This window comes from Mustelus asterias, chromosome 5 (genome assembly GCF_964213995.1).
Source record: "Mustelus asterias chromosome 5, sMusAst1.hap1.1, whole genome shotgun sequence".
Lineage (NCBI taxonomy): Eukaryota > Metazoa > Chordata > Chondrichthyes > Carcharhiniformes > Triakidae > Mustelus > Mustelus asterias.
In genome coordinates this window covers 134,123,582-134,147,216 of record NC_135805.1, presented here as the reverse complement: position 1 = coordinate 134,147,216, position 23,635 = coordinate 134,123,582, and the positions used below count along the sequence as shown (strand labels likewise).

General features: G+C 40.8%; 1 protein-coding gene across 3 annotated transcripts in view; it reads left to right on the top strand.

The window, feature by feature from the left end:
- phf3 (PHD finger protein 3) overlaps positions 1 to 23,635 on the top strand; it is a 152,828-nt gene that overhangs the window by 40,460 nt on the left and 88,733 nt on the right. For all 3 annotated transcript variants that reach the window (XM_078213310.1, XM_078213309.1, XM_078213308.1), the window contains 3 exons: positions 1,803 to 1,964; positions 3,881 to 6,152; positions 16,952 to 17,327. In XM_078213310.1, the coding sequence (XP_078069436.1) occupies positions 1,859 to 1,964; positions 3,881 to 6,152; positions 16,952 to 17,327 (2,754 nt within the window). In that variant the 5' untranslated portion in view covers positions 1,803 to 1,858. The remainder of the gene's footprint in view (positions 1 to 1,802; positions 1,965 to 3,880; positions 6,153 to 16,951; positions 17,328 to 23,635) is intronic.

Genomic DNA, 23,635 nt, shown 5'->3' with positions numbered 1-23,635 from the left:
GGACTGGGGCTGCTGGCAAAGTGGAGAAGAAAAATTGAAAAAAAATTGAATAAGCGTGGAGTAAAAACTGTTGCTGAGCCAATAAAAGAATGGACATCTGTTAGGGCTTTGGGGTGTTGTATCTCTGCACTGTTGCTCTGAGTTATGTCCTTGACCTGGACATTTGTTTTCGATTGGCAGACTGGCAGTATGTAACTTTCTTGAGAACATGGGAGTTTGTGAATGATAGGAGGAATTTTTTTTTGTTTTCGGAAGCAGAGATATTGCAATCTTGTGGTTGGGCCAGGAGGCATCAACAAATCCACTGTGTCACATCATCTAGAAAGGGCATTGTTCCCATTCTTAAACTCCAGCTACTCTTGTCCAACATAGCTCTCTTGGAATCTTGCCAGGGATGACGTGCATTCCTTATGTTCCATGTCTGATTGTGATCCATTTATTACCTGTTTCGTTTATTTGTCAATACATTCACCATTATCATAGACATTGCAGCTGAGAGGTTATGTATAAACATAAGGTGAATTATGTACGTGCTGCACCATAATTCCCGATACAATTAGGAATGTGTGCGCACTTTCTGTGTGCTAATTTATTTTACAACTTACGCAATATGTCTGCTTCCAGACTCCATGCATTGTATAACCCCAGCAATATGACAAGATTCAGAACATGATACCATGGGTAATAGCTTGTGTCAAACTTCCTGTTGTTGCATCTGGAAGTTTACATTCTTGCTGTTTATGATCGAGAATTCTTGCTATAAAACATAGTAATGGAAAGGTCACTAAGACAGTAGTAACTATTAGGTCTCCTATGATGATGCATGTTGAGTCAAGACCAAATACATTCTTCAGGTGAATTGGGGCCAGAGGTACAGTAAGAAGCCTCACAACACCAGGTTCAAGTCCAATAGGTTTATTTGATAGCGCGAGCTTTCAGAGCGCTGCCCCGCTGAGTCATTCACCTGAAAGCTCCAAAAGCTCGTGCTACTAAATAAACCTGTTGGACTTGAACCTGCTGTTGTGAGACTTCTTACTGTGCCTGCCCCAGTCCAACGCCGGCATCTCCACGTCGGGGCTAGAGGCAGGGGACAATTGAATCAAGGAGTACAAATGTAATTCTGTCCTGATTTTAACATCATACATTCTGTCACTTATATAATATTATAATTTAAAAATATGATTAGATGATAAAATTGGCCATTAGGGAAGCTGTGGAGCTGGCTGGAGCAAAGAGTTTCTCTATAGTACAGACTGAGGAGTTGGGAACTGTAAAATAAGTGCTTAGCAGTACCATTAGCAGGGGGATGTGATTTTAGAGAGGAAAGTTTACATATACATTTCCTGTTAGAAATTTGGACACAAGAATGTATAATGGTAAAGTTGACGAGTCACAAAGATCTTCCTATAATAACTTTATAGACTTGCAGTGCATGCAGATATCAAGTTTTAAAATACAGAGTTTGGTAGTTAACTCCCTTTCAAAAACAGTGAAGCATTTTGCACCAGTTCAGTAGAGACTGTGGCTTTTAATGTGTTAAATGGTGGAGCTTAACAATGTTTCAGGATTCCTCGCTGGCATTTATGGTGGGTCACTGTGTAATCTATAAAATTGCCTCTTCTGTAAGATTAGTTTGTGAAATAAAGTACCGAATACATACACGTTTTTTAATGTGCATGCTGCTATTTTGTTGCCAATCATAGGTTGCTACCTTCAGTTGTAAATGTAGTACACAAAGGCTAGCTTTAGAAAGACTGTTATATTTGCAGCTGTCTGAGGTTTCCTCCTTTTTATTTTTCCAGTTGCTGAACTTGAGCTCACTGATGAGAGCGACATAAAGGAAAGTGACCTTGACACTATGGAGGAAGAAGATTTGTCAGAATTATCCAGCAGAAAAGCAAAGGGAAAATCTCAAAAACCTGCTGTGCAGTCACCTCGCAAATCTCCACGTTTGTTAGCCCAGGGTAAGATGCCATAAAATATATTTCTGGATTTTCTCCTTTTATCAAGTTTGCTTATCTTAAAAGGCAACATCGGTAAAACTTTGGATCTGGCCAAACATTTAAATTTGTAAATTGAATTGTACTTTAGCATTTTAAGTAATAATATTGCATGTGCATATTTCTGTTTTCAACTTTATACAACATTTTTTGGTTAAAGTTGTTCTTCTTTAGGTCTCTTTTATGTTTAATGTTGAAGATTGACTTCTGTACTCTATTTTACACTAATTGGAGTTTTGTTTTTTCCTTGTCTCTAACCTCGTGTATCCCTCATAATCCTTCTCATTCCCATCACTTGTAACATTAGACTGCTTTTGTTTGCATTGTCTATACACTTTATTGTTGTATTTGCTCTTGGTGAACAATGTGAGCGCATTCTCTACATTCTATTTTGGCCAATGGAAAAGCAAAATAATAAAGATGCTGGAAATCTGAAATAAAAATAGAACATGCTGGTGGGACTCAGCAAGTTAGGCAGCATTTGTGGAGAGAAACATAATTAACATTTCAGTTTGGTTAGCTTTTATCAGATTATTCACTCTGTCCTATTTTCTGGAACTCCCTCCGTAAATCATTGTGCCCACCCCTTTTTCTATTTTCACATCATCTCAAAACCTTTCTTTTTACTCCTATTGCCTAATGTTCTATCTACAATTTTTTTCCCTTCTCTGCACAGTTAAGTCTTCTGAGGTGTGTTTATTATTGAACATGCATCTCACAGACCCCTGTTGCTGGCTTACTTAAGCTTTAGCAGAAATCGAGTGCTGCGAAATTTTTCTTGCTAGGTTTTAGGTTGCAGGATTACCTATCTCAAAATTTAAAAGACTTAACTTTACATCCGTGTTAAATCGTCTAAAACCATTGGTTTTGTATTTTATCCTAAATTGCCATACATTTTTCTTGCTAACTTTCTACTGTCTTGAAATTGCTGAAATGTGGACCCTCTTCCATCTGCGACCCTGTCCAAGTGGCCACCTTTAAAGTCCAGGCTGAGCATCAATGTTGACTGTCTGCAGGATATTTGGTCACAAGATTTACTAGTGCTGAGCCTGATCATGTCCTCATTTAGCATCCATCTGCTTTCAGCTCACTTGCACAGTGGTTAGTGATCAGAAATGGGAATCCTGTCCAATTTTACTTCCCATTCTTAATGTGACATTTATTTCCACTGCCTTGCTGAGATCAACTAACTAAACATGTAATAACTATCAAAAATCTGAGTGCCTTCTAGATAGACTGTATGCCTCATCTGCTCTTCGGGCGTATGTGCTGATTTATTGGGAGGCACTCAAAAATGTAAATTGTACATCTAGAAAAAAATGCTATGCTTATTTTTATAGTAATGTTTATTTAACTAATACGACTGATATTAAGCCTTTAAATGGGTGCTTTGTGGTTTAAAATAAAAGGAATGGTTATTTTGAAGTTGTAGTATTTTCAAGGGGTAAGATTAATTCTAAAGTGCCAGAGACGTGAAGATCTGTTGATCTGAAAAAAAATTAAAGGGTTTGTGCTTAATGGAAAATCTGGAGCTCCTAATTCTTGCACAATGAAGTTGGAACTGCTTTTCTTTGGACAGGTTAAATTTAATTTCAAGTAATTGATTTAATAGAAAATGTAAATTTTAAGTTTTGTGTGCCAATTCATGAATTCTGATGTAAAGTATCATCTCACTTCAAAAGACTTGAGGTAAAACAAATAGAATTTGTTTATCTGGTATAAACTGAGTGGCTTCTTGTGCTGTAAGGTTCAATGATTTTTGAAAATATAAACATCATGTTTGTAGCATTATGAAACACTGGTGTTGGGTGTTTAAAGCTAAAATGCATGTTTTTCAAGTGTTTAAAGTTATTGATAATAATTCTTTCTTTCTTTTGAAGAACCAATTCGAAGTCTACGCAACAGTACCATAGCCAAACGACCCAGTCCAACAAATTTAGCTCTTGCAAAAAGGAAGGAGCAGGTAAAATATGTCTCAATTGGAGCAAGTTCAGCAAAACTGCTAGATAGGCATGAGAAACAAAGCCCACAAAAACCTGGTGGAAAGGGCAAATCACAGCAGCAGCAGAATGTATCGGAAAATGCACAAAGCAGTGCAGAAACTCCTTGTGATATTGTACAGTCTGAACCTGTAGATTCAAAAAGCCCTGAACTGAGATCAATGGAAACATGCAACAAACCTGAACATACACTTGAACTAACTTGTGGAAATCATAAATGTACTATGGTAGAATCAGTGGAGCCGAAAGCCATTGAGTCTTCATCAGAATCGCAATGTTCTACAGAACAGTTAATTGCTATAGGGACAGAAAAGGTCCTTCCAGATACAGTAGTGGACGTTGCAAATGATCTCCATTGTGTTGAGGTGCAAGTTATATCAGTCAGCCAAAATCCAGTTGAACCTACTGTGGAATCTCAATGTTCAGCAGAATTGTTAACTGAAACTGCTCAGGTGTCTACAATCGAAAACGTTGATGTGCAAAAAATTGTGGATTGTGGCGATGAGCAAGCAGCAGTCACAGACCACAGTCCAGTTAAGTCTGCACTGGAATCACGGCATTCTGCAGAATCATTAATTGGTGCAAATCCAGATGGAATGGCTGAAGATACTATAACAGTAGATGTTGATCCTCACAAAAATGTATGTGAACTTCCTCATGGGAATACCATTGCAGCTGAAGAGGAATTAAAGGAGAATGTAGCAAAAGAACAGAATATACAACTGAATGAAAGAATAGCAATTGTGGATGCTAACGTTATTAATGAACAGAAAGAGAAGCCAGTTGAATTGGATCCTGGGGTACCAAGTACGGAAACTACATCACATATAAACAAGGAGGAAGACTGTCAGCCAAAACTAGAAGAAAATCTGCAAAGGCCGTTGGATGAAGAATTTCCAATATCCTCTGAATTAAATACTTCTGTAAATTATGTAGAAGCAAAAGAAGACCTTGACATGCAGTCAAATAAAGAAACCACACATAACGATGCTAGCAGTCCTATAAAAGAGAATATTTCCGACACTTTTGAGCTAATTGAAGATGCTGGGAATAATAAGGCAGTTCAGCTTGAAGCTGAGGTCACAGTTTCACCAGAGCCTGAAAACGTGGCACAAGAGGGCAAATCTGAAGTAGAAATTCCCATTTCTCCAAAAATAGTTGCCAAAGATATAAATGAATCTGAAAAAGCTGATGATTCTGGTGATCCTGTGGCATGCAAGAAACAGGATGATATAAATGTGCAGAATAATTCAAGTGAGCAACAGCTGGGTTCCAGTAAAGAAGAAATGCAGGACCTTTCTGAGCATACAGACCATGAGGAAATTGTCCCTGAAAAGCAAATTGATGCTGTGGTGTCCAAGAGCCAGGCTTCAAAACATGAGAAGTCAGCATTGAAACCCCAGCATAAACTTGCACAAAATCCAAAACCAGAGCAGACTGAAAATTTCCTTCCCTCAAATAGGAAAAAAGCTAAGTTGGATATTCAGTCCTCTGAAACACTTAAACAATCTAAGTCACATACTTCACCATTAGCCAGTAAACGGAAGGCAGTAGACCCAGATGAACATCATTCCCACAAGATTGTTAAGTGCTTGAAAACACAGGTTGGACAGGACGCTAAATTGAAAATTGACCAAGCACAAAAGCAACATTTTAACAAGGTGTCTCCTGTTTCTCCAGTAGCAAAAATGCAGATAGCGAGCAAGATAGCTTCAATGACTCCTGCAGGGCAAAAGTCAAAGAAAACAGTGCAGACATCTAAGCATACTTCTAATTCTACTTCAAAATTGAGTGAGTTGCCTGCAAAACAGGTGACTCGCTTTGGCCACAAACCTGTCCCTTCAACAGGTAAGATAGTTTCCCAACAGGTGGACAATATAAAGGAAAAAGACAAAGGGAGGATTGTGGAGCACTCTAATGAAGATGATAAAGATAAATTGAAAGTTAGAAAAAGTGAGAAGGGTATTCTTCCACGGCAGAGGAGGAGCAGCAAAAGCCTCTCATTGGATGAACCACCATTATTTATCCCAGATAATTTACCGGTGGTTAAAAAGGAGGAACCTGATCTGGATCACTCTGCGCCTGTTGCTACTACGGATTTATGGGACCCCAAAAGACTCTGTGGTTTTTGTAAGAAACCACATAACAGCAGGTGAGCTCTTGTGTAACCAAAACCCTGCACACGTCTTCTCACGTTCGAGGTTATTTGTAAAAGTTAAAATGAGAAGGAAATAATAATGTTTAAGGTATTTCCTCGGTCTCTGATAATTAAAGTAGCAACTTTTCTTTTAAAGCATCTCTCTCCTGAAAGCTTTAGCCTGGCTTGGTCAAATGTAGTGACAATTTTTACATCACTGGCAACTGAGCAGTTAATGTCTAAAGCTACATTATGTAGCGAACGAGACTGATCAATACACTAGTCTCGAGTACATAGAACGTAGAACAGTACAGCACAGAACAGGCCCTTCAGCCCATGATGTTGTGCCGAACCTTTTCCGAAACCAAGATCAAGCTATCCCACTCCCTATCATCCTGGTGTGCTCCATGTGCCTATTCAATAACCGCTTGAAAGTTCCTGAAGTGTCCGACTCCACTATCACAGCAGTCAGTCCATTCCACACCCCAACCACTCTGAGTAAAGAACCTACCTCGTACATCCCTCCTATATCTTCCACCACGAACCTTATAGTTATGCCCCCTAGTAACAGCTACATCCACCCGAGGAAATAGTCTCTGAACGTCCACTCTATCTATCCCCCTCATCATCTTATAAACCTCTATTAAGTCGCCTCTCAACCTCCTCCGCTCTAAAGAGAAAAGCCCTAGCTCCCTCAACCTTTCCTCATAAGACCTACCCTCCAAACCAGGTAGCATCCTGATAAATCTCCTTTGCACTCTTTCCAGTGCTTCCACATCCTTCTTATAGTGAGGTGACCAGAACTGCACACACTATTCCAAATGTAGTCTCACCAAGGTCCTGTACAGTTGCAGCATAACCCCACGGCTCTTAAACTCAATCCCCCTGTTAATAAACGCTAACACACTATAGGCCTTCTTCACAGCTCTATCCACTTGAGTGGTAACCTTCAGACATCTGTGGATATGAACCCCAAGATCTCTCTGTTCCTCCACATTCCTCAGAACCCTACCTTTGACCCTGTAATCCGCATTCAAATTTGTCCCACCAAAATGAATCACCTCGCACTTATCACGGTTAAACTCCATCTGCCATTTTTCGGCGCAGCTCTGCATCCTATCAATGTCTCATGGCAGCCTACAACAGCCCTCCACCTCATCCACCACTCCACCAATCTTGGTGTCATCAGCAAATTTACTGACCCACCCTTCAGCGCCCTCTAAGTCATTTATAAAAATCATAAATAGCAGAGGACCCAGCACTGACCCTTGTGGTACACCGTTGGTAACTGGTCTCCAGTCTGAAAATTTTCCATCCACCACCACCCTCTGTCTTCTATGAGATAGCCAGTTACTTATCCAATCGGCCAAATTTCCCTCTATCCCGCACCTCCTTACTTACTTCATGAGCCGACCATGGGGGACCTTATCAAACGCCTTACTAAAATCCATGTATATGACATCAACTGCTGTACCTTCATCGACACACTTAGTTACCTCCTCAAAAAATTCAAATTTGTGAGGCAAGACTTGCCCTTCACGAATCCATGTTGACTACCCCGGATTAAGCTGCATCTTTCTAAATGGTCGTAAATCCTATCCCTCAGGACCTTTTCCATTAACTTGCCGACCACCGAAGTAAGACTAACCGGCCTATAATTACCAGGGCCATTCCTATTTCCTTTCTTGAACAGAGGAACAACACTGGCCACTCTCCAGTCCTCTGGCATTATCCCCGTGGACACTGAGGACCCAAAGATCAAAGCCAAAGGCTCTGCAATCTCATCCCTTGCCTCCCAAAGAATCCTAGGATATATCTCATCTGGCCCAGGGGGACTTATCGACCTTCAGGTTTTTCAAAATTGCTAATACATATTCCCTCAGAACATGCGCCTCCTCCAGCCTATCAGCCTGTATCACACACTCATCCTCAAAAACATGGCCCCTCTCCTTGGTGAACACTGAAGAAAAGTATTCATTCATCGCCTCTCCTATCTCTTCTGACTCCATGCACAAGTTCCCACTATTGTCCTTGGTCGGCCCTAACCTCACCCTGGTCATTCTTTTATTCCTCACATAAGAGTAAAAGGCCTTGGGGTTTTCCTTGATCCGACCCGCCAAAGACTTCTCATGCCCCCCCCCTAACTCTCCTAAGCCCTTTTTTCAGCTCATTCCTTGCTAACTTGTAACCCTCAATGGACCCAACTGAACCTTGTTTTCTCATCCTTACATACGCTTCCTTCTTCCTCTTGACAAGACATTCAACCTCTTTTGTGAACCATGGTTCCCTCACTCGGCCATTTCCTCCCTGCCTGACACGCAGTATTTGTTCCTTGAACAAACTCCACTTTTCATTTGTGCCTTTTCCTGACAGTTTCTGTTCCCACCTTATGCTCCCTAATTCTTGCCTAATCGCATCATAATTACTCCTCCCCCAATTATAAACCTTGCCCTGCCGTACGCCCTCTCCATTGCAATAACGAAAGACACAGAATTGTGGTCGCTATCTCCAAAGTGCTCTCCCACAACCAAATCTAACACTGGGCCCGGTTCATTACCCAGTACCAAATCCAATGTGGCCCCACCTCTTGTCGGCCTATCCACATATTGTGTCAGGAAACCCTCCTGCACACACTGTACAAAAACTGCCCCATCCAAACTATTCGACCTATAAAGGTTCCAATCAATATTTGGAAAGTTAAAGTCACCCATGACAACTACCCTGTGACCTCCACACCTATCCATAATCTGCTTTGCAATTTCTTCCTCCACAGCTCTATTACTATTTGGGAGCCTATAGACAACTCCTAACAACATAACCTCTCCTTTCCTATTTCTAACTTCAGACTATATTACCTCAGTAGGCAGATCCCCCTCGAACTGCCTTTCTGCAGCCGTTAAACTATCCTTGATTAACAATGCTACTCCACCACCTCTTTTACCACCTTCCCTACTCTTACTGAAACATCTATACCCCGGAACTTCCAACAACCATTCCAGTCCCTGTTCTAACCATGTCTCCATAATGGCCACAACATCGTAGTCCCAAGTACCAATCCACATTCCAAGTTCACCTACCTTATTTCGGATGCTCCTTGCATTGAAGTAGACACACTTCAACCCACCTTCCTGTCTGCCGGTACACTCCTGCGACCTTGATACCCTCCTCAGTACCTCACTACACTCAACACTGGCTTCTGGACTACAGCTCGTTTTCCCATCCCCCTGACAAATTAGTTTAACCCCCCGCCCCCGAAGAGCCGTAGCAAATTTCCCTCCCAGGATATTGGTGCCCCTCTGGTTCAGGTGCAACCCATCCTGTTGTACAGAATGCGTTCCAATTATCCATGTAGCTGAAACCCTCTCTCCTGCACCATCCCTGCAGCCACGTGTTTATCTGCACTCTCTCCCTGTTCCTCAACTGGCTATCACGTGGCACCGGCACCAAACCAGAGATGACAACATGGTTTGTCCTGGCTCTCAGCTTCCACCCTAGCTCCTTAAATTCCTGTTTTAAATCCCCGTCCCCGAGTAGCTCTGCATGTAGGTATTTAATGATTCCTGTGGCCACTGGTGACATTTTTAGTGTCTTTAATGTAATGAAATGTCCCAAGGCTTCATGGGAGCAATATGAAACAAAATGTGGCCCCAACCACGTAAGGAGACATTTGGTCAGATAACCAAAAGCTTGGTCAAAGAAGTATGTTTTAAAGTAAGGCAGAATGTGTAGGGAAAGAATTCCAGAGCTAACAGCATAAGCAAGTGAGGGTGTTGCCACTAATGGTAGAGTGATTAAAATTGGGTATGCTCACGAGGTCAGAATTAAATGAGCACAGATATTGTGAGGCTGGAAAAATTAAGGACAGGGAGGGGCAAGGTCATGGTGAAATTTGAAAATAAGGATGAGAATTATAATATCAAGATCCTGCTTTACTGGGTGGCAATATAAATCAATGTGTACAGGGCAGATAGGTGAACGGGACTTGATGTAAGCTTAGGCACGGGCAGCAGATTTTGGATAAACTGAATCCATGTAGGGTAGAACATGGAAGATCAACCAGGAATGTGTTGGAATGGCCAAGCCTAGAGGCAATTGAGGGTTGCCGCAGCAGACGATATGGGACAGTATTAGTGATGGGGTATATATGCTCATCTCGGGATAAAATATGACACCGAGGTTGTGAACAGATTGGTTTGGTCTTAGATAGTTGCTGGGGAGAGGTGGCTAGGAAATGGAGTTTGGAGCAAGGACCCAAGACTGACTTCAGTCTTCCTGGTATTTAGTTGGAGGAAATTGCTTATCCAACATTGGATGTTGAACAAGTAGCATGATAATTTGACAACAGTGAAGTTTTCAAGAGAGAGATGGTGGTGAGATAGAGTTAGGGATTGTTAGCTTATGTGTGAAAACAGTGTTTTTGGGCAATGTCACCGAAGAGCAGCATGTGGATGTGAAATAATAGGAGGAGGCAAAAGATAGATCTGTGGGGGGAACACCGGAGTTAATGGTGTGTGAGCAAAAGAAGAAACCATTGCAAATTACACCCTTGCTGTGATTAGATGGAAAGGAATGGAAGCAACTGAGTGTAGTCCTACACAGCTGACGATAGAGAGGCATTGGAGGAGGATGGTATAAGCAACAGTGTCAAAGTCTGAAGAAAAATTGAATAGAGAAAGGAGGAAAAGTTTATCTTTGTCATAGTCACACCGGATGTCATTTGTGATTTTGATAAGATCAGTTTTGGTACTGTTGTAGAGCAGAAGCCTGATAAGGATTCAAACATGGATTTCCGGGAAAGGCGGGAATGAATTTGAAAGACAACAACGTTCACGGACTTAGAGAGGAAAGGAAGAATGGAGGTGGGGTGATAGTTTGCAAAAATGCTGAAGTCCAGGCTTTTTTTTGAGGAGAGGGATGTTAGCAGATATGAAGGAGTGAAGTACAACACCTGAAGAGAGAATCTTTTACAATATCGGGAAGCAGAGGAATTTGGATGGTCAGAGTTTAGTGGAAATAGGGTCGAGGGAGAGGAGGTGGGTCTGATGGGCTCAGAAAGGGTGTGACGGAACATAGGAGAGAATCCCTACAGTGCAGAAGGAGGCCGTTTAGCCCATCGAGTCTGCACTGACTACAATTCCACCCAGGCCCTATTCCCGTAACCCCACATATTTACCCTGCTAATCCCCCGGACACTAAGGGACAATTTTGCATGGCCAATCCACCTAACCCGTATGTTTTTGGATTGTGGGAGGAAACCGGAGCACCCGGAGGAAACCCGAGAAAGTGCAAACTCCATTCAGACAATGACCCACGGCTAGTTGTGAGGCAGCAGTGCTAACCACTGTGCCACCGTGCTGCCCTAGAAACTGGAGGAAGGTGAGAGTTCAGGGCTTGGGCAGGGAGGGACTTTCAAGCTAGTTTGGTCAGATAGGCTAGTGGATGGAAGGGGTGCTGTAGAGTCAGTTGACTGGATGGTCTCACTCTGGTGACAAAGCAGTTTATGAACTCCTTGCACTTATTGTTGGCGATGAGGGTGAAGGAGACCAATAAAAGGATTTAAGGAGATGGTTTGCAATAGAGAAAAGAGCTGGGCACTATCTTTGCATTCTATGGAAGAGTGAGCAGTTTAAGCAGAGGAGAGCAGATAATTATAGCAGTCCAGCCCCAGATCTGGTAGTGGATGACTAAACCAGTGATGCACCATATCCTTTCAGGTTTGTGACCCTGCATGTAAGGGAGTGGAGATGGGGGCTGTATAGGGGGAGCAGCCAGAGATGATTTTATTGGGGGCTAGGATGTTATAGGTGGTGATGAGTGCGATTGAGTGAATCAGTAGTTGCAGAAATGTTGTGAATGGAGGACCAAAGGCTTCCTCTCAGTACTATGGGTGCACCTACACTAATTGGACTGCAGTGGTTAAAGATGGCTCATGACCACCTTCTCGAGGACAGTTTGAGATGAACAACAAAAGCTGGCCGAGTCAGCAATGTCCACAACCTGTGGAAAAGCTAAAATTTGACAGGTCAGTTGTGAAGGAATTGTGGGATAATATTTTGAGGGGCGGGGGGAGATAGGGGTGGGGCATGGGAAGGGGAATGTGGGTGGTCAATAATACAAGGAAGTGATCAAAGATGGCCTTATTTGCAATAAGGTGGGACTTGCAAGATCCTGCGAGTTGACAAGATCAAGCAAATGACTGTGGATATGGATTGGGAGTTACATTAAGGGAGAGGCTTATGGAGTATAAGAGGGTATTGATCTCCGAGCATGATAAGCTGAGATGGAGCCTGGCGTTTTAAACTTTAAAGTTTTTAAAGCTTATTTATTATTAATCACAAGTAAGGCTTACATTAACACTGCATGAAGTTACTGTGAAATTCCCCTAGTCGCCACAGTTCGGCGCCTGTTCGGGTTAATGCACCTAACCAGCGCATCTTTCAGAATATGGGAGGAAACCAGAGCACCCGGAGAAAACCCACGCAGACACGGGGAGAACGTGCAAACTCCACTCAGACAGTGACCCAAGCCAGGAATCGAATCTGAGTCCCTGGCACTGTGAGGCAGCAGTGCTAGCTACTGTGCCGCTCGTTATTGAGAATGAGAAGCCATTCACAGTGCTGAGGCTGAGGGAAGGGCAGAAGTGGGCGAAGATTTTGAATGAGAGCCAAGGGGGACTGGAGCAAGTTGGGATGCTCAAAGGGGAGAAAGTGCCAGAGGAGCCAGTGTCTGTCCTGGTGATAAGCACCACATGGCAGTCTTGACAGGGTAAGTGATGAAGATGCAGCCAGGCTGGGAGGCTGCATTAAATGGGAAGGTGTCATCACCCCCCCAGCCAGGTTTCTGTTAAGGTCATGATGCTGATGTAATCAATCATTGATAGCAAGGGTCCTGTTCACAATGAATGAATGCTCAAGAGGGAGATGTATTGCTCGGGGACGGTGGGATTTGTGCGAGTTGAGTCACTGACAATGTCCACAAGTTCAGCAGTGTGAGGGTTGAGCAGGACAGGAAGAATACTGGCAACTTTCGGCATGACCAGGAGCACTGGGCAGAAAGGATGGCAGAGTGGGATGGGCAATTGGGTTTGCTGCTCATAATGAACCAGAGCTGAATGCCTCAATGAGCCTTTGAAGGCTGCCAAGAGAGACACTTTGGAAGTTGTGAGCTTATCTAAGGGAGTCAAACTTGGGAGGGCAATAAAAGAACAGGAATAGCGAGGAGTACTGAAGAATAGGGGTTAGGATTTGAGAGGACAAAATGCTAGAATGAAAAAATGAAAGGAAGCAGTAGGAGAGAGGGATCTTGGAAAGATAAAGGAAGGAAGGGCAAAAGTGGAAATAGAATGGTATTCTCAGGTTCCCAGCAGCCAAAACATGCATGACAGTCGATCCAGGGAAAGCTTAAGTTACTTAGGCTATAGGAAATAGATGGTCAATATTAGGAAGGAGTCCGGAATTGAAGACCAATGCTCTGTGATGGGATCACAATGATGTAGGTAGGTGTAATCAGCATGGAGTATTGATGAACTGTTTAAATTAGAGTTCAGAGGTAGGTATAGCAAGTGATGTCCAGAAGCTATATGAGGGTAAGAGAATCGGAGGCTGCACAGGTATTTTCCTGGGAATGAGGATGCAGCTGGTGTACAGAGTCAGTGTACATCATTTGTCCACCCCAATGGTATGAATTTTAAATTGTTGCATATTACTTTATTTCAAAACTTGGCTTTATATATCTTTTAACATGAAATACTGAACTGTCAGTTTGTTCGCAATTATGCTGCTAATCGTGTTTCTGTGTAAAGTAAAACCCAGTTTTGCAGTGGGTATATGCGCGCTAATTCTTGGACTGATTGAAATAAATTTAAATCTTGTAATACCTTACTGTATTCCTGGCTACATAAGTCCAAAGATATGCAGGTTAGGTCGGTTGGTCACGGGGATAGAACGAGGTGGATGGGCCTGTGTAAAATACTCTGTCAGAGAGTTGGTGCAGACTTGATGGGCTGAATAGCCTCTTCTGCACTGCGGGGATTCTATGATAACAACCCTTTCTTCGAGTCTCAAGTGACCAACTAGAAAATGAGTCAGGTATTGAGGTTTGACTGCAGTGAAGAAGTAAATGATCTCTTAATCTATAATATTTTCTTCATTTGCAATGTCAGCTCTAACCACATTTTAAGACTCTTGTCTCCTTCACATCCCTGTTCGCACCAACCAGAAATTATTTTAGTATTGAACATATTGCCATGGATTAAGCATGGGCATGGTCAACTTAGATTATTTCCATTGGTAAAGAAATTGAAGACAAAAAGATGTCTCCATTTAAAAACCAGGTGCCTAAAGGAAGAGACGAGGAAAAAGTACTGGTGCAAAGAATTATCGGAATGTGGAATCCTTTGTTATAGATGGTAGTAAAGAAATACAATGCTGAATTGCACAATGGTTAATTAATATCTGTACGAAGCCAGAAGTAAGCTCATGTTTCAGACAACCCTTCAATGGAACTGGAAGCCATGGATGGAGATGACATATTTTAACAGAAATTACTGTTGATACTGCTGTGGTTGTCTGGTACATGTCATCAGCTAGATCCTCATGTTTTCAATTTGAACATTGGTTTCGCAAACCCCAAATTACATATTTCCAAATAATGAATAAAAAATACATGATGTTTTCCCCTAGAGTATAGCAACCAAGTTATTATGCAATTTAATAGCTATGTTTAAGCCTATAAAAGGATGGGACAGGGTCGATAGACACTTCCTATTTCCAGTAGTTGAGCAGATCTAGATTGAGTGCAGCGCGTACAAAATTGAATGCAGCAAATTTAGAACTGAGAGCAAAGCATATTTCTTTACACACAGTTGAGCCTATACGATTCACATCTTGAGGCAGAAGCTGTGTCAGCATTCCGACTCCATTGACTCAGTAAAGGAGGAGAAAGGTATATGGGTCAAGGTAGATAACTGTGGTTTGGACCACAGGTTGAGAATCTACTTGTACAGAAAGTAAATACCAACAGGGACAACTGTCAAATGACGTACTGTAACTTGCATTGTGCATTGGGGCAGGCAGTGGCATGGTGGTATTGTCACTGGATTAGTAATCCCTAGACCGAGGGTAATGTTCAGGGGACCCAGGTTTAAATCTCACCATAGTACATGATGGAATTTGAATTCAGTAAAACCTGGGATTAGAATCTAATGACCATTGTTCATTGTTGTAAAAACCTATATTGTTCATTAATGTCTTTTAGGGAAGGAAAACTGCGGTCCCCACCTTGTCTGGCCTGCATGTGACTCTAAATGCCCTCTGAAATGATGTTCACATCCTGTAAATGAATAAAAAAACTTGTGTATTTCTGCATACATTTTATTTGAGTGCAATAAGAAACGCATAACTCTAATGAATACCAACTTGACCTAGTAGTAGCACTGTTGACTCCGAGTCAGAATGTTGTGGATTCAAGTCTTAGCCCAAAGTACTAAGTACAAGATTTCTGCTGACACTCTGGTGCCAGACCTATCAGAGGTGTCGACTCCCTGTGGTGGAAGGAACAGATCCCATGGCACTATTTTAAAGAAGAGCAGGTTGTGCTAATATTTAATCCCTCAATTAACATCGCAAACAAATGATCTGCATATCATCACATTGCTGTTTGTGGGACCTTGCTTGGGAATGTGTGCTATGATGATGATGCAAAGGGGATTTCAGTATGTTTAAGTGGGAGGAATATGGCAGATGAAGGTAATGTGGATAAGTGAGGTTATCCACTTTGGTAGGAGGAATGGGGATGCAGAATATTTCTTAAATGGTGAGAAGTTGGTAAGTGTTGATGTCCAAAGGGATCTGGGTGTCCTTTCACAAGTAATTGAAAGCTAACATGTAGGTGAAGCAAGCAATTTGGAAGGCAAATGGTATGTTGGCCTTCATTGCAAAAGGTTTTGAGTACAGGAATAAAGATGTCTTGTTTCAGTTGTATAGAACCTTGGTGAAACCGCACCTGGGGTATGATGTATAATTTTGGTCCCCTTACCTGAAGAAGGATATACTTGTCATAGGGGGACTGCAGCAGAGGTTCACCAGATCAATTCCTGGGATGGCGGGATTGTCCTATGAGGGGAGGTTGAGAAGTCTGAGTATGTATTCTCTAGCATTTAGAAGAATGAGAGGTGAGCTCATTGAAACTTTAAATTCTTCAGGGGCTAAATATGTTCTATGCAGAAAGGATGGCTCCCGTTGCTAAGAGCCTAGAACAAGGGTGACACAATCTCAGAAAAAGGGGCAAACCATTTAAGACTGAGCTGCGAATTTCTTTCCTCAGAGTGGTGAATCTTTGGAATTCTCTATCACAGAAGGAAGCTCAATCAGTGAAAATATTCAAGACAGAAATAAATAGGTTTCTAGATACTAATATTAAAAGATATGGGGACAGCATGGGAAATTGGCATTGAGGATCAGCCATGATCTTGTTGAATGGCGGAGCGGGCTCAAAGGGCTGAATGGCATATTCCTGTCCGCTTGTTCATATGTTCCTTGCTACGCACAAATTGGCTGTGTTCATTTTTACATTATAACCCTGACTTCACATCAAAAGTGCTTCATTATCGGTTTTAAGATGTCTTGAGGTTTTGATAGGTGCTGGAGAAATGCAAGCCTATTCACTCCAAAGTGCAGAGCACACATCGGGAAACATACTTTCCTAAGAATGCACTAGTTGAGAATCCAAGCAATGGAATTTACTAATAGTTTTAAAAAACCTTTTTAATCATCTTTTCATCCTTTTTTAACCTAGACTTTGTTTTATGTGTTCAGGTTTATGGTAGGGTGTGGAAGATGTGATGATTGGTTTCATGGAGAGTGTGTTGGACTGACACTCAGCCAAGCCCAACAACTGGAGAAAGAAGACAAAGAATATATTTGTTTGAAATGTTGTGCTGTGGAAGACAAAAAGACTCCATCGGTTAATCATAGTCACACAATAAAACCTCAGTGTGTGCAAAATGACATGGAGAAAGCAAAGCCTGAATTATTCCATGAGCACACAATCCATTTAAAAAGTGAAAAGATAATTTGTTCAGAAGAACTAAATGCTACAACTAATGCTGCTGGCGTAAAATCAAAAACAGAAATAATAGAAAAGACCGAGCAACTCCCAAATAAGAAACACAAGGTCAAAATGTTAAGAAAGGTAAGATGTCTTTTCTATTTGTGCATCATGTTCAAATTCATTTTGGATTTGTGCAGCTGTTGCAGATGCTTTTTGTCATTGTATTTTGAAACTTTATTTTTGACTTCAACGTCAGAATTTCTTACTTCATGTCGTCTAGTATTGTGACTTTACAAAATTGTTGTAACCTTAATTTTAAAAATGATGCTGCTAGGCATACTCTTAAAGACCTGAATTTTACTGGTCTCAAAGTTGACATTGCATTTTCAATTCAAGCTAATTAGAGAGGAACTCCTTTTACAACATGTGGAAATTATAAGTTTGTGGGTATGTCTTGTGATTCAGTTTAGCTGCTGTATCCTGGGCTAACATCATAGAAGTCCTTTGAATGAATTTGATTTTAAGTCTTTCTTTTACGTCAAATGCTGAAAGTATCTTGGATATTAGCTTACCACATTGTACTATTTGACTCGAACTTAAACTGTTTTGAAGTCAGCACTAAATGTTGCAGCGCCAGTTCACGTAAAAACGGCCTATGTTGCAATGAGTTCAGTTGTTTCACCATACAGTTTGCAGCCCCTTAATTGATGGGATCTGGATTATGGATATAATATTGCTTATATATCATAGGCATGATACTGACAATTGTTTCCATGTTGTTGTTATCCTGGCTTTTACAAATGAAAACTTACCCATTCTCTACTGTTACAAAAAGCTTCTATTGATCAATTTGATATTCTACATTAAATAGCCACAAAGCAATAGCTAGAATGTGATAATTTCTCCTGGTAGAACAACTCCTAATACACTAAAACTAAACTTTGGTTATGGCTGGCTTTGTGTGCAATTGAGCTGAGGAGTTGGACTGGCTGTTTGGCTGGTTGTGTTAACAGTTAAAGTGGATTTGATCAAAAGCTTTTTTGCTTTGACACCAAATACATTTCCCATTGACATGGATGATCTGCACAGATAGGTTTGGCTCAATCCCTTGCACTGCAAAAGCAAATGGCAGTTGCATTTCATGGAGTCTTGACATGTGAAACAGCACACCTTTTGGAGGTCATAGAGTCATAAAGGTTTACAGCATGGCCCAGTTTGTCCATGCCATCCCTTTTTTAACCACTAAGCTAGTCCCAGTTGCATTTGGCCCATATCCCTCTACAGCCATTTACCTTTTGAAAAGACAAAATTGTACCCGCCTCGACTACTATCTCTGGCAGCTCGTTCCAGACACTCACCATCCTCTGTGTTTAAAAAAAAAAGCCCCTCTTTTATATCTCTCCCCTCTCACCTTAAACCTGTGCCCTCTAGTTTTAGACTAGACCGGTGATCCGATCTTGAAAATGTAGTTACTGCAGAAGCTTCCAGAAGAAGAGTCTACTGCAATTCTGTTGTAGGTTCAGATAAACTGCTATTCTGATGTAACTTTAAAAAGTGCAAGTCTCTCAATAGTTGAGCAATGGCACTTTTTATTGTTTTCATTACAAAATGCTTGTTTAGAATTGATGGATTGGTCACTTTGGAGAAAGTTCCAAGAGGAGATGGAGGATGGAGACAACCTAGTGAACTGTGCAAGTATTGAACAAATGTTATTCTTTGGTAGTCTGATATTAATTATTTTAAGCATAAGGCGATTATGTTAAGCCTTTGCGTGTGTATACCACACATCAACTGTTCAGTTCCCTAGCTGCCTGGAACTGTCCTGTTTGCTGCCAGCCAGAAACTTATTTAGGAAGGGATGAATGGGGACCACATTGTCATTGAGACATTGTTATAATCCATTATTTAGAAATAATAACAGAAGATTTAGAAAATCAAAATGTTACCCATCAGAGCCAGCACAGTTTTATGAGGGTAAATCATGTTTGACTAATTTACCTGGGTTCTTCAAAAATATACAAGCAAGGTAGATAAAGGGGATCCTATAGATGTGGTATATCTGGAGGCATTTGATTAGGTGCCACACAAAGGGTTAATACGCAGGGTTAGTTCACATAGCAATTTATTAGCTTGGATAGAGGATTGGCTAATCAGCAGAAAGCAGAGAGTCAGGATAAATGGGGTTTTTTCTGGTTGGCAGGATGTAACTATTGGGGTGCCACTAGGTTTCGGTCCTCGGAACCCCAACAATTTACAATCTATATTATTGACTTAGATGCAGGGACAGTAGGTACCATAGCCAAATTTACAGATGGCACTAAAATAGATGGGAAAAGTAAGTTGCAATAATGAAATAAGAAATTTACAAAATGATGTGGATAGATTTAAGTGAATGGGACGAAATTTGGCAGATGGAGTTTAATGTAGATAAATGTGAGTTTATCCATTTTGGTCGGAAGAAAGAAAGGCAAATTATTATCTAAATGGAGAGAAACTCAAGTGCTTCGGTGCAGAGGGATCTGGGTATCCTTTTACATGAATCGCAGAAAACTAGTATGCAGGTACACAGGTAATAAGGAAGGCAAATGAAATCTTAATATTTATTGATAAAGGATTGGAATATAAAAGTAAAGTGTTTCTCTACTGTACAAAGCATTAGTGAGATGGCACTTAGAGCATTGTGTACAGTTTTTGTCCCCTTACTTGAGGAGGGATGTAGTTGCATTGGAGGCAGTTCAGAGGAGGTTCACGAAATTGATTCCAGAGATGAGGGGTTTGTCTTACAAAGCGAGATTGGGCAGTTTAGGCCTATACTCCCTGGAGTTTAGAAGAATGAGAGGAGATCTAATTGAGGTGTACAAGATGATAAAGGGCATTGACACAGTAGACGTGGAGTGGATGTTTCCTCTTGTAGGGCACTCTAGTACAAGAGGTCATAGCTTTAGGAGAAGTGGTGGCAGATTTAAAACAGATGAGGAGAAATTACTTCTGTCAAAGGGTTGTGAGTCTGTGGAATGCAGCACCCCAGAGTGTGGTGGATGGTGGGACATTGAGTAAATTTAAGGAAGAGGTGGACAGATTTTTAATTAGTAATGGGGTTGAAGGGCTATGGTGAACGCGCAAGAAAATGGAGTTGAGGTTGAGATGAGATCAGCCTTGATCGTATTAAATGATGGGCAGGCACGAGGGACTAAATTGCCCACTCCTGCTTGTAATTAAGTTATACTCTTATGTTCAATATCTCCAGGAACCATAGTACACGTGAGATGTATTGTGCGGTGTTGTAGAAAGCGCATATCAGCATTCAAATAACGATCGTAGATTGCTCAGACATAGCTCTTAGTTTTTTTTAAACATTGTGAAGTTAATAAGGTATACTTAGATTTACTTTAAAAGCCAGTTGTGTAATTTTAGAGTTAATTTTAAACTGAATTCATTTTTTTATTCTGTTATACTTCTGACTCGCCTGGTTTGTATTTGATTTTTGTAAATAGTTTTAAAGTCTAAAAAACAGCAGCAAAGGGAAATGAGACATCAAAAACTCAAAACTCCTTTAGCACATTCAATGTTATTGATCTTTAAGATAGGATTAATCTTGCCATAACTACTTTTAAAAGTTGCATGGCAATTTTAAACTTGGGTGCTGCTCAGAAAAAATTAAATGCCAGGCACAGGACTAGAATATGTATACTGTTGCACAATGAGAATAAGCCAACTGTACCAGACTTTTGTTTTATTCAGGGCCAGCTTTATTCCTGTTAATCTGGAGATTTTAGTGCATGCCACTGAAGCAACAACCAGCAGCAAGAATGAGAGTTCTTATTTGAAAATATTGACCACTTGGGAGTTTTATCAGGAATTCCAAATAACCAAGATCAAAATAGCTGTTCAAAATATAAGGAAGGGTGAAAAACCTCCGAGTTGCAATGAAAAATTATAGAAAGCAAAACTGTCAAAAAACAGCAAATTCAAAATAGGCTTGAGACAGAATGAAACAGCAAAAAACTGCCATATCTTAGCCACTATCTTGCTCTGGTCTAGAATGCATTTTAGGCTATTTTTAAAGGAATATGTTAGGTAAGGACTCCTAAGTGCTGCATTTTCAAGAATCAGCTAGGCATTCCCTAGGAAACTAAACTCCATTGCCTTTCCTTACAAAGAGCATTCACCTCTATCATTGTCAACACCTGCCCTTATCATGGTTTATTGCTGATTTGATCATGCCTTTGATAATTACACCATCTACATCTGCCCCTTATTTTCAGCAGCTATATAAAATGAAGAAAGATGCTGAGATATGCATGTATTTTATCAATTTGCATTCCCCTTGTATTAACAGCTGTCAAATGTAGATCTTATTTTAAACACTTCATGTTGCCAACTTCTGGAAGGCTGCTGTCTTTTTAAGAACTGAATACTGGGGAATGATTGAGGATATGATTTGTGGCTATTGCTTAATACAGTGGTTCCCAAACTTTTTTCACTGGGCCGCACTTTCAGAATAAAAATTAGCTCGCGCCACACCAAATTTTTTATTGACAAGAAATACATTCAAAAACAAAGAAAACAACTCCTAGCAGTGCTTGATTCATAACATAGAACACAACTACTTTATAATATGATCATGGGACATCCAGAAAGTATAAAACAATGCAGCTACATAAAAACATGATTCATTCCCAAAATATACTTATAGACGAGCCTCTTACATATGTAACCTTAAGTAAGTATACAAACTCAATGAGAGGTGTGAGCTTTTTGTCGGGCAATCTCATTTATATTAGGTCTAATTTGAGCCAAACAAACTCTCATCTCCTCATCAACACAAAGAAGCTTTTCTCTTTTCTGGTCTTTGATATTTGTCAGAGCTGAAAATTCCTGTTCACAATATGTCGTGGAGAACTGTAGAAGAATAGCTAATGCTCTTGAAGAGATGCGTGGATACTGTTTCTGGTTGTATATCCAAAAAGAGTCCAGTGGCATACTCCCATGTTTCATTTTCAAGGTGCGACCACTCGAAATGCAGGCCACTTCCTCCTCCTCATCCAATGTCAGACCTGAACAGCTAGAATTCGCAAAGGGGTCTCTAACCCAGTCGAATTTTTCTGTAGACAACGATGGGAAGTAATGATCAATCTTTTCTACCAGTGTTGCAAGATGTTCCTGTATGAGGCCGTACAATTCATTGCTCGTTTTAAAACTTTTTACCAGTGGGAACATTTTGAGGCTATGTTGCATCGCTCTTCCGAGCCAGAGCTTTTTTTTTGAATGCATTTAGTTTGTCTGTAGTTGTGAGGATATTGGCATACTGACATTGAGCACATTCAACCGGGAAAAGATATCGGCCAAATATGCCAGCCTTGCACACCAGTCATTGTCATTCAGTTGGTGGTACAATGGGTTCCCTTCTTGTTCCAAAAATTCTCTTAATTCGTTCTTCAGTTCCAGCACCTGATTTAAAACTTTTCCGCGGGACATCCAGCGAACCTCCGAGTGCTGAATTAGGCATTGATGTTTTGATTCCATGTCTTTGCAGAGTTGAGCAAATAACCGCATCTTTAGTGGTTTTGCTTTGATGAAGTTCACAATGCGCACAGTCTGATCTAGAACCAACTTCAAATCAGCTACAAGGGTCTTGGTGATTAATGCCTCTCTGTGTAAAAAACAGTGAGTTGATATTACATCTGGATTTTTCTGTTTGATGAGTGCCACCAAGTCTCTCGCATTCCCTATCATACATGGCGCTCCATCCGTACAAATTCCAATACAAGAATCCCATGAAATCTCAACTTTTTCCAAATACTCAGACAAGGTTTGGAAAATATCTTGTCCTCTGGTATGTTTTTCAAGTTCCTTGCAAAATAAAAACTGTGTGATTATTTCGTCATTGTGAATGAATCTGATATAGGCAAGCAACTGTGCTTTTCCACTAATGTCGGTTGATTCATCAACTTGAATGGCAAATTTAGAATTTTTCATACTTTCGGAAACACGCTTCTCAATATTAGCTGACAAATCAACTATTCTTCTGCGAATTGTATTACCAGACAAAGGAATTTCCATAACTTCTCGCTCAGCATCCTCACCAAACAAAGTTTTCACAATCAAGCTGCAGGCAGGCTGAATCAATTTTTCAGCTATTGGATGTGGTTTTGTCTGTTGAGCAATCAATTCAGCCACTTGGTAAGATACAATCTACATCTTATCTGAGACTGTCATTCGTTTTTCGAAATATGATCGTTGGCATTTCTGCTGTTCCAAAAGCATTTCAAAATATTGAACATCCTTGTTTGCCAGATTTCCATGTTTTGACAACAGATGTATTTTCATCTTGCTTGGGACCATATTGGAATTGGAAAGCTTCTCACCACAGATCAAACACACAGGCCGAGGTACGTTTTCGTCTCCAGTCCATGTGAAACCGAGATTCAAATAGCTATCCATATATT